This window comes from Berghia stephanieae, chromosome 6 (assembly GCF_034508935.2).
Source record: "Berghia stephanieae isolate SIO BIC M18660-M18661 chromosome 6, UCSD_Bste_1.3, whole genome shotgun sequence".
NCBI lineage: Eukaryota > Metazoa > Mollusca > Gastropoda > Nudibranchia > Aeolidiidae > Berghia > Berghia stephanieae.
This window is the reverse complement of record NC_088365.1, coordinates 3,250,959-3,263,458: the sequence shown is the minus strand read 5'-3', so window position 1 is coordinate 3,263,458 and position 12,500 is coordinate 3,250,959. Positions and strand designations below refer to the sequence as shown.

At 35.7% G+C, this 12,500-nt stretch overlaps 1 protein-coding gene across 1 annotated transcript in view; it reads right to left on the bottom strand.

Annotated features, from left to right (window-relative positions):
* The window catches only part of LOC144975575 (parapinopsin-like), a 21,809-nt gene extending 11,227 nt beyond the window's left edge, over window positions 1-10,582 (bottom strand). Inside the window, exon 1 of the mRNA XM_078919739.1 lies at window positions 10,495-10,582. Coding sequence (XP_078775865.1) covers window positions 10,495-10,582 — 88 coding nt within the window. The remainder of the gene's footprint in view (window positions 1-10,494) is intronic.
* Between the last annotated feature and the right edge of the window lie 1,918 nt (window positions 10,583-12,500).

Genomic DNA, 12,500 nt, shown 5'->3' with positions numbered 1-12,500 from the left:
AGACACACTCTTCACTGCTAATTTCAATACTTACTTCTTCATTTAGTTTCACGCTTCGGGCACAAGTATTTACTTGGTTATATTATTTAGAACTAGAGTATTCGACCTCTCTACGTACTTTTGCGGATTTGTGTGGTATTGGTTGGGTTGCTGGGTCTATATAGAGCTGGCGGAGGGTACATAAATTGAAAATTGAGTTTTTGTCTTTCGTGAGTATAAAAAAGTATCTATGTGAAATTTCTCCAAAAACAGATTGTAGTATCCAAAGTCTTAAATCTTTGACATAAACATCAATAGACGGGTAGATAACCACGCCTCTCGGACAATCGTCATGCATTAAACAATGGCAGTGATTGGTAGACACAGCAAATTTACCAGTAGATTTTTGACCAATCAAAACATGGAATTTGTAACACACCCTCACACGTGCTCGGACAAACATAGTTGCTTGTTTATAAACAGTAACGTGAATGAAATCGACCAATCATTGATTATTGTTATTGTCTTTATAGATAGTGTGCAGATGACGTCACTCAGGCCTTTGTTATTGTTTTTGCCATCCGCGTTTGTGAGTTGTTCTCACTAAACTGTCTTAACCAGACTATAAAAGTTCATGGTTACACAGAGTTTGTGTGTTGGTCCGTTATACTTCCGGATGGCAATGCTGTGAACTCCTTGGCCAAGCGCATTCTATCTATGGCCCGAGTGACGTCATCTTCGAACTATCTATATCGCCAAACGGGTGACTAGTTATCACACGATTTTCTCGATCAGATAATAAACGTCTAAATTTACACATAGTTTTCTGTGTTAGTTCTACAGATCAAGCGGTTGAACAGTGGATATTTTACTTAAACACATACCATCGATAATATAACCTGTGTAGTTTGCTGTGTCTACCAATCACTGCCATGGCGTGGTTATCTACCTGTCTATTACACAGGTTTTACTATCGATGGTATATGTTTAAGTAAAATACTCACTGTTCTACCTCTTGATCAATAGAACTAACACAGAAAACTATGTGTAAATTTAAACGTTCAAAATAGTGTGATAACCAGTCATCTATTTGGCAGTATAAAAACAATAACAATAACAATGATCAGAGAGTTGTCGATTTCATTCACGTTAATGTTTATAACTACTATGTTTGTCCGAGCACGTGTGAAGGTGTATCACAAATTCCATGTTTTGATTGGTCAAAAATCTACTGGTTAATTATTTACAATCTATGGGACTATGACGTCTAGTGGTTGGACACTCGCCATTGGATCACAAGTTCCAGGATTAGGACGTAGCCATCGTTAGCTTATGGCCTGACACTGACCAAAAAATGACGTCAAAATGCCAGTCTTTGGCCACAAAAGAAAACAAATCGTGAGTTGTATTCAATACTTCAACCAATAGGACCACTTGTCTCCATGAGCTCTACTAACGACAACTCAGTAGGCGGTGCAAATACCAAATAATGACGTCAAAATGCCAGTCTTTTTGGGTTTCAGTGTCAGATTATAACTTAACGATAGCTCTAGGGTCCCGCTCTTGGCGACGCATAGTTGAGTCGTCAGAAAAGGCTCTTTACTTACATTATATCACCGCACTCGGGTGTAAAATGATACCTGGCCTTTAACAGGAACTGCGTTGTCTCTGTCCGAAAAAAATGTAAAATCGCCTAACAGGCGTCGAGTCGCGTCCTATATGTTAAGTGTTGCTGTTAGCTTGGGATCCCTTGTAAAGCGCTTTGAGCACGTTTAGTGGATATTGCGCTAATATAAAAGTTCAATACTATCTAAATCATTTATTTTTGACATAATAAATACCGTTCTGAGAGGGTGCGTCATAATTTGAATCAAGACACAAAGAACAGATGTCTCATGGGAGTTGTTTACTACTTAAATAGATAATGGCCCTTTTCTCCAAATGTCATCTTTTATTGTCAAGGGAGATTCAGATGTACTTCTTTCGCTAACAGAAAGAACCTTTTTTGTCATGTTGAAATCAAATACGGCTTGACAGCTCGGGGTCTGTGTAGGCGAGATAATGCGACATGAATCACTCAGAACAACGAATCGCCGAGGAGACTTTCAAAACACATGCTATCTATGTCGCGTTTAGATTATTCAGAATTGTCTGTTATTTTATGGCGTTTATTTATGTCACTTATTTATTGACTAAGAGAAGAAAATACTTAAATGTGCGTTTTTAAATAGCGCAAAATATCGACTAAACGTGCTAAAAGCGCTTTTCAAAGGTTCTCTGACCAACAACCTCACGTAATATGTAGAACGAGACATGGCGCCTGTAAGGCGATAGTGCAATTTTCACAGACAGTGACAATGCTTTAACCAACCAGGTACTCATTTAACACATGAGTACGGTAAGAAAACTGTGATTAAAGAGCCTTTTTCAGGGACACAACTATGCGCTGATCGAGGCTCGAACCAAGTACGTTCAGATCCAAAAACGAGTGTCATACCACAAGATCACATACCGTAGCCTTAATTTTTGTCCCGTCTTGCTTGTCTCATAGAACAAGATTCAATTTTGAAACTTCCAGTTTTCTGTCCCTATTCTAATCTATTAGGGATGAGGTGGTCGTATGGTTAAGACCTTGCACTGTGACAGTGAAGGTTTTCGGATTCGACACACCCCCCCCCCCCCTTGCAGGCACTTTCGTTTTTCTGCATTTGGCAAGATTATTACCCCCCCCCCCACCAATTTGTTCACTTTGGGCAACGTGGGTGATTCTGGTTGACATCGGACCGTTGCTTGATGGATTATCTATAGAAGGAACGAAAGTCACGTCGCTCAGCTCTTTGTTATTGTTTTTAGACATCAATATTGGCGATTCGTTCTCAATAAATTATATAAATCAGACTATATAAACGTTCATGGTTATACATCGTTTTCTGTGTTGGTACGCTATATCCGGCTGGCGAATGTTGTGAGTGTTTTACCTAAACCACAAGCATCAATATTCCTTCATGGAATGTCTAGGTGATGGTATCTAACGATGCAATGTGGGAGGGATTATTTTTTCTTTATATTTTTAGTTGTCCAATAGATTTGTAAAAGCTGGATTGACTTACGAGGTTTTAAAACCACCTCGTCAATTGTATGAAAGAAAAAAAAGCGTTGCGGTCTTATGGTATGGCAATTGCCTTCGGACCGATAGGCCCCTGGTTCGAGACCAGCTGTTGGTAGCGCAAAATTGAATTAAGAAAAATTAGAAAGAATAATGATGATAATGATAATGACTCCCCCCCCCCGCCCCCCGCCCCCCCCCCCACACACACACACCACAGAAAAGAGAAGAAAAGTCGCAAAAGAGGTGGTAAGTAATGAGACACACTTAAGAAAATAATAGAAAATAAGAAAATCAGCAGACAAATAATAAAAAAAAACAACCAAAAGCGAAAATGGCAACAAAAAACCCAAAAAAATCCCAAAAACAAAAACAACAACAGACAAGCCAAACCAAACAAACAAAAACAAATAAAAAAAAACAAATGAAAAACAAGACAAACAAAAAAACACTTACATCAGAACTGTTTGAAAAGAACAAAACAATAACATCATCATCTTCCTCAAATCACCTACTACTCCTCCTCCTCCTCCTCCTCATTATCACCATCATCATTATCATCATCATAATCATCATCATCATCATCATCATCATCATCATCATCATCTATCATCATCATAATCATCATCATCAATCATCATCATCATCATCATCGTCGTCGTCGTCATCATCATGATCATCGTCATTATCATCATCATCATCAACAACAACAACAACAACAACAACAACAACAACAACAGCGTGACAACAAAATACCATTATAATGAAACTAATAATACTATCTTTTCTTTTCACCATGAGAAGGGGTTTGGAAAGCGGTAGAGATCGGACCATATCATTATTTCACGACGACGGTACTCACTGACAGACCTAATAACCGACTGGATTTTTGTTCCGGATTCAGGGGGTTCTCGTCGGCAACAAAAGATGACGTCATACTATTAGCATTACAAAGTAATTGATTTCTAAATATAGCTGATGTCAGCTCTGTACTCTGTATCATATTAAGTCACTCGATTCTAGAGATTTTTGCTACTTTTCAAAATGAGAAAGAAATGTATTTAAAATGAGCATGTGCATAGATAATTTTTTTTCCAACTACCATTAACATGTAAAAATTAAGAACATTTGCTTTGATACAACGCCTATAATTTGTCTTAGAAAAATGTAATAAATAGGCATGGGGTAAAAGTATTGAGCTTTTTATAAATATTGAGTTTTTATATAGCGCAATATCCACTTAACGTGCTCAAAGCGCTTTACAAGGGGTCCCTGGTCAACAGCAACATTTAACATGTAGGACGAGACATGACGCCTGTTAGGCGATTTTACAATTTTTCGGACAAAGACAACGCTGTTAACGGCCAGGTACTCATTTTACACCTGAGTACGGTGAGAGAATGTGAGTAAAGAGTCTTTTCCAAGGACTCAACTATGCGTCGAGCAAGGCTCGAACCCAGGACCTTCCGATCCGAAAGCGAGTGTCATACCACTAGACCACATAGCCGCACGAAAAGTAACCGGGTATACTACGGATGTGGTCGGTGTTAGGGCTGAGTGAGTTAATTCGGTGGTGTAAAGCTTAGGCTATAGTTGGTTTCCATTCACCAAACTGTGATCAAGCGATGATTGAAACAGTCACCCAGGGAATAGGGGGAGGGCAATGAACCGGAAGTAAGCTACGTACTTCAAAGTGATTGCAGAAAACAAACCTCAACAACAATAACAACGCAACAGAGCAGAACAAAAATAAACAAAAAGAATTTTAAAAAACAAACAAACAAACAAAAAATAACCCCCCCCCCCACACAAAACAAACAAAAAATAAAGATAAAAAAAGCACCAAAAAAAACAAGCATTCTATACAGTCCTTCGACAATAAATTTAAGAAAATAAAATTAATTAAAAATCCAAAAAAAAAAAAAAAAAGAAGAAAACAAAACAGATGAAGAAACAAAAGAGATGAAGAAACAAAACAGATGAAGAAACAAAACAGATGAAGAAACAAAACAGATGAAGAAACAAAACAGATGAAGAAACAAAACAGATGAAGAAACAAAACAGATGAAGAAACAAAACAGATGAAGAAACAAAACAGATGAAGAAAAACAGATGAAAACAAAAGAGAAAAACAAAACAGATGAAGAAACAAAACAATGAAGAAACAAAAAAAAAAGATAAGAAAAAAACATGAAGAAACAAAACAATGAAGAAAAAAACAGATGAAGAAACAAAACAGATGAAGAAACAAAACAGATGAAGAAACAAAACAGATGAAGAAACAAAACAGATGAAGAAACAAAACAGATGAAGAAACAAAACAGATGAAGAAACAAAACAGATGAAGAAACAAAACAGATGAAGAAACAAAACAGATGAAGAAACAAAACAGATGAAGAAACAAAACAGATGAAGCAAACAATAGCAACAGATGAAGAAACAAAACAGATGAAGAAACAAAACAGATGAAGAAACAAAACAGATGAAGAAACAAAACAGATGAAGAAACAAAACAGATGAAGAAACAAAACAGATGAAGAAACAAAACAGATGAAGAAACAAACAGATGAAGAAACAAAACAGATGAAGAAAAAACAATGAAGAAACAAAACAGATGAAGAAACAAAACAGATGAAGAAACAAAACAGATGAAGAAACAAAACAGATGAAGAAACAAAACAGATGAAGAAACAAAACAGATGAAGAAACAAAACAGATGAAGAAACAAAACAGATGAAGAAACAAAACAATGAAGAAACAAAACAGATGAAGAAACAAAACAGATGAAGAAACAAAACAGATGAAGAAACAAAACAGATGAAGAAACAAAACAGATGAAGAAACAAAACAGATGAAGAAACAAAACAGATGAAGAAACAAAACAGATGAAGAAACAAAACAGATGAAGAAACAAAACAGATGAAGAAACAAAACAGATGAAGAAACAAAACAGATGAAGAAAAAAACAGATGAAGAAACAAAACAGATGAAGAAACAAAACAGATGAAGAAACAAAACAGATGAAGAAACAAAACAGATGAAGAAACAAAACAGATGAAGAAACAAAACAGATGAAGAAACAAAACAGATGAAGAAACAAAACAGATGAAGAAACAAAACAGATGAAGAAACAAAACAGATGAAGAAACAAAACAGATGAAGAAACAAAACAGATGAAGAAACAAAACAGATGAAGAAACAAAACAATGAAGAAACAAAACAGATGAAGAAACAAAACAGATGAAGAAACAAAACAGATGAAGAAACAAAACAGATGAAGAAACAAAACAGATGAAGAAACAAAACAGATGAAGAAACAAAACAGATGAAGAAACAAAACAGATGAAGAAACAAAACAGATGAAACAAAACAAGAAAACAAACAGATGAAGAAACAAAACAGATGAAGAAACAAAACAAATGAAGAAACATAAACAACAATGAAAAACAAAACAGATGAAGAAACAAAACATAAAACAAAACATGAGAACAAGATGAAGAAACAAAACAGATGAAGAAACAAAACAAGATGAAGAAACAAAACAGATGAAGCAAAATGAGAAACAAAACAGATGAAGAAACAAAACAGATGAAGAAACAAAACAGATGAAGAAACAAAACATGATGAAGAAACAAAACAGATGAAGAAACAAAAATGAAGGAACACAAAACAGATGAAGAAAAAAAACAGATGAAGCAAACATCATGAAAAACAAAAATTCAAAAATCAAACACCATCGCTTCAAACCGGTATTATTTTATTTTAAACCTCGCGCTTTTACATTGGGCAAATCCACTCAACGGCTCAAAACGTCACAATTTGAAGAGTGGTTTTCCAAAACTCGCTACTCCGTTATAGATGGAATGAAGTTGACGTCACTCGAGTCTTTGTTATTGTTTCTTGCCATCCGCGTTTATGAGTAATTCTCACCAAACTGAATTAACCCGACTATAAACGTTCATGGTTACACACAGTTTTGTGTGTTGGTCCGATATACTTCCGGATGGCAATGTTGTGAGCTTCTTAGCCAAGTGCATACTATCTATCTCCCATTTTGAGATATTGAGTATTATTTCACTTAAACTTTCTCATTCGGTCTATTATTTTATATCATATTTAAACTACAAATTCACACACATCTACAGAAATTTGAGAATGAAAATAAAGTTTACATTTTGATTTATCTCTTGGATGGAAAATATCAGAGTAGAAAAATCGAATTAAAAAGTTTTGGAAAACTAGCCTTCAATTCCAAAAGATATACATCCAGTCCTCGAGAAAAGTGGTTTAAAAAAAAAAAGAATTGCGTTTTTATATCCACTAAATATGCTTAAAGCGCTTTACAAGGAGTCCCTGACCAACAGCAACACGTAACATGTAGAACGAGACATGACGCCTGTCAGGCGGTATAACAATTTTTTTTTCCGGACAGAGACAACGCTGTTAACGTCCAGGTACTCATTTTACACCTGAGTACGGTGAGAGAATGCGAGTAAAGAGGCTTTTCCAAGGACTCAACTATTGTCCGAGCAAGGCTCGGACTCAGGACCTTCCGATCCGAAATAGAGAGCCATACCACTTGACCACATAGCCGCACACTTCCAATGAGATTGGAACCTGTTTCTTTTTTTTTTTTTTTGATATGACACTTTTGTTTCCTATTCACGATAGTCTACTGAGGAGTAATTATGAGATGGTTAGTGTCCTTGTATTATTAATTAATAATTCGACTTATTTTGGTCAACGCGTACACGCCTCTGATCTGATTGGAAGATGGTTGTGACGGCGCTGATTGCTTGGTTGATTTGGTTTGGTTTGGTTTGGTGGTCATTTTGTCAACTATAGATAGTATGCAGATGACGTCACTCAGGCTTTTGTTATTGTTTTTGCCATCCGCGTTTGTGAGTTGTTCTCACTAAACTGTATTAACCAGACTATAAAAGTTCATGGTTACACAGAGTTTGTGTGTTGGTCCGTTATAGATAGAATGCGCTTGGCCAAGGAGTTCACAACATTGCCATCCGGAAGTATAACGGACAAACACACAAACTCTGTGTAACCATGAACTTTTATAGTCTGGTTAATACAGTTTAGTGAGAACAACTCACAAACGCGGATGGCAAAAACAATAATAAAGGCCTGAGTGACGTCATCTGCATACTATCTATACTTCCGGATGGCAATGTTGTGAACTCCTTGGCCAAGCGCATTCTATCTATAGTTTACTCACGAATAAGAATAAGTTCATCTGCGTTGAATAAACCTAATCTATTATTGATGCTACGTGTGTAAGTAAAATGGAGAGAAAGATAAAAGGAGTAATACGCTTCAACAGTCATGACGTCACTTCCCTCGTAATGACGCATGGTGACTTAGTAACTGGCTCTAAACTATCGAAACAATGGCGGACACCCCCCTTATGAAATATTTCTCCGACGACCATAAAAGCGTATCCAGAGGAGCAAAAAAACATTATAAATCTGATCATGTTTTGACTTTTACACATTCTGATTACAAGACATATGAAAAGTTCTAGCCAGCATGAAGAATAAAATGTACCGATTTTCTTTGTTTAGAACCAAGGTGGTCGCCGTTGCTGGGCGACGTGACATCAGACTATTGAATCCAATTGTGACTCATAAATAAGGGAACAACAGAAAACAAACGACATTTCGGCCTTGGCCTTTTTCAAGTAATAATATATAATATAATATAATATATACATATCGTGTTTACTTGAAAAAGGACAAAGGCCGAAACGTCATTTGTTTTGTGTTGTTCCCTTATTTATGAGTCACGTCTCCTGATCAATCGCACTAACACAAAAACTGTGGGCGATTTGACCTGACTAATGTCCTACAACAGGCCAAAAAAAAAAAAAAACAAAAAAACAAAACAAAAACAAAACAAAAACAAAACAACAAAAAAAAAAAAACAAACAAAAACAAACAAAAAAAACAAAAAAAAAAAAACAAACAAAACAAAAACAAAAACAAACAAACAAACAAAAAAAAAGTTTAAACTTACGAATACTTTTTATGTGTTGGCAAGACGAGCTGGCGAGCAGAACATGTGACTGTTTTACTCACAGCATTAATAGGAGCAATTTGATACGGTTGTTATCAGAGTTATTATGGGATGCTGTATTGGAAAGACATATCAACATCAAAGCGTTATATATATATATATATATATATATATATATATATATATATATATATATATATATATATATATATATATATAGTTGCCAGTTTGGCATCCTCAATGCTAAATCCCTCTAATTATGACATTTTTGGAAGTCATATTTAAAAAATCCAACTGTACATTTTGGCAATTTTTGGGTTAAAATACAAATGAAACTTATTGTCTCAAAACGATATTAAGTCGGAGTTGACCACGTGCTAAACATAGCCTCACAATGGAATTTTAAAGCAGCAGGATATGTGAAAATTACGTTTGTTGGCTGTCAGAGTATTATACTGCCGCTGTTTCTAAAACACAGTGTATGCAATTCGCAATGATAATCAAATAGCACATACTGTGTTCTTTAATAAAACGGCAGTATATTTATTCTCCTCAATAAAATCTAAAAATGAAAGTCAAGTCTCATGTTTTGACTGTAAATTTAGTTTTTATCACCTAAAACACCGTCACATCATGCAAGTTTGAGGTGGTGGCTCTTGCCTTATATAGAGGGCGGCATGTATAGTTAAAAGGATCTTAACCCTTTCCTTACCACCCGCAGCAAAATCGTCACATTTGTTACGACACAATTTACATTTTTTCTTTTTCAGATTTAATGTGTACATCATAAACTTTGAAGAATGATCTTTGTTTAATTAATAAGAACATAAAGTTGTTTTGCAGAGACATTGTTTCAGTTTAAAAAATCCATGTTTCTGGTGGGTAAGCCTGTCATTTTTGGGAAAATACTGAAAATGATCGGTAAGGAGAGAGTTAAAATAATAACCGGAAGGAAGCTGGGTCTTTTGTTGTTGTTATTTTTTCGTTGTTTTAGTGTTTAGAGCCATCCGATCCTAGACCCGCAGCGCTGGAGTTTCATTACAATAATTAATTGTTCCAAAGATTAAGACCAATTTGTGATCCACTGTGTACAAAATGTCACAGTTCTGCTAAAATTTGGCCAGAAAACTCGTCCTTCAAATATCAATCAAGTAAAATGACCCTCATCTTGGAAAAAAAAACCCAAACAAACCTCTCAAACCTGGGACTTCGCGAAACGTACTCAAGACCAATCTGTGATCTACTGTATACAAAACGTCAAACACAGTTCTGTCATACTCTGGACAAAACCCATATATTAAAATTTGGACAGAAAACTCGTCCTTCAAATATCGATAAATTTAAATGACCCTCATCCTGGCAAAAAAAAACACCTCTCAAACTTGGGACTTCTCGAAACGTAGTCAAGACCAATCTGTGATCCACTGTGTACAAAACGGCAGTTCTGTCATACTCTGGAAAAAAACCCATATTTAAAATTTGGCCAGAAAACTCGTCCTTCAAATATCGATAAATTTAAATGACCCTCATCTTGGCAACAACAAAAAAAACCCAGAAACCTCTCAAACCTGGGGGGATTTCGCGAAACGTACTCAAAGCTCTTTACAAGACATCGCTGACCAACAGCAACACGTAACACATAGAACGATATATGACACCTATTAGGCGATATTACATTCCTTTTGACAGAGACAACGCTGTTAACGGTCAGGCAATCATTTTACACCTGAGTACGGTGAGAGAATGTGAGTAAAGAGCCTTTACCATGGACTTAACAATGCGCTGAGCGATGCTCGAACCCAGAACCTTCCGATCCGAAAGCGACTGTCATACTACAAGACCACATAGCTGCACTTAAATTAGATTTTAAAGTAAGAAATATTTTTGAAAATATCTTTTATTCAGAGAAAACGAAATGAGATTCGATTGATGGGTAGAGTAAATAAATGATCTCTTACACTCTTGCGTTTTCTTCTCAACGGCACTCGCAGTCTCGTGCACTGATTGAGAACACGTCTGAAATTAAAAAAAAAAAAAAAACAAGAAAAAAAGACAACAAAGAAACCCCAAAACAAACAAGAGTGCAAGGATCGTATATCATAATTAATTATAGTTGGCATCTAGTCACACATTTGGCATTGTAAGGCATTGCTAGAGGAGTATCGATCCTCAAAACTGCTATAAAAATATTAGGTATAGCTTTTTGTTTGATCTCATTAGAGTTACTCGTATATATACTAATATATAAGTTAAAACCTTTCAATTTTGGTAATGAAGGTGCCATCATTATGATCATCATCATCATCATCATCATCATCAGCATCATCATTATCGAATCATCATCTTCATTATGTTCAGTCATTATAAAGTGTAGTGCCGTAATGAATATTTCCGTTCCGTCTTTATAGCGTGAATAAGAGAGATTTATTAGAGTTAACTGCCTATCATCAGCCTCTTTGAAGTGGAGATCCCAAAGCCCAACTAGGCTTTTCAAGTCCCACGTTTGAGAGATTTTTTGACTGTATTCTTTTCTTTTTTTTTTTTTTTTTTGTTGCATTTTTTTTTTGTTGAAAGATAAGGATCGATCAAAGAAGTCTGTGGGGTCAATTTAACCGATCGAGGTTTATGGCCAAAATATTTAAAGTGTATAATAATAAAGAAGAAGGAAATATGATATTTTACATAATGAACTATCTAGATGCTAAAAATTGAATTTACAGCCATAATAAATATGGAACTCCGAGACAACGCTGTTACTGGCCAAGAACACATTTTGCACCTAATGCGGTGAGAGAATGAAAGTAAAGAAGAGACTTTTCTAAGAATTCAGCTTCACCCAGCAGGACGGTCTAATAACAGTAACAAAGAGTTACGTGACGTTAACTTCATTACTTCTCTCTCTCTCTCTCTCTCTCTCTCTCTCTCTCTCTCTCTCTCTCTCTCTCTCTCTCTTTCTTTCTTTTTTTCTCTACCCCCCCCCCTCTTTTTTCTATCTCTAGAAACACACACCGTAACACGAATATACACCCATCCACCAAGGCATAGTATATTTTTATCGTTCATTGACAGAAATGTCGTTAGAAGATGATAAAGCTGACACATCAGACAAAAAGGCTATCTCTGTCAACACTTGTGTCAATCTCACATTATCTCTGTGGTATATCTCATGTCCCTCTTTATCCCCTCATCCCTTCTCTCAGTCTCAAGGGAACTCATTATTTTCAAGTTAAAAGCTCACACTGAGAAGTAGCTGATGTATTAGCAAAAGTAGTAGTAATGATAGAAGTATAGTAGAGTATAAGTAGTAGTAGTAGTAGTAGTATAGAGTAGTAGTAGTAGTAGTAGTAGTAGTAGTAGTAGTATAGTAGTAGTAGTAGAGTAGTAGTAG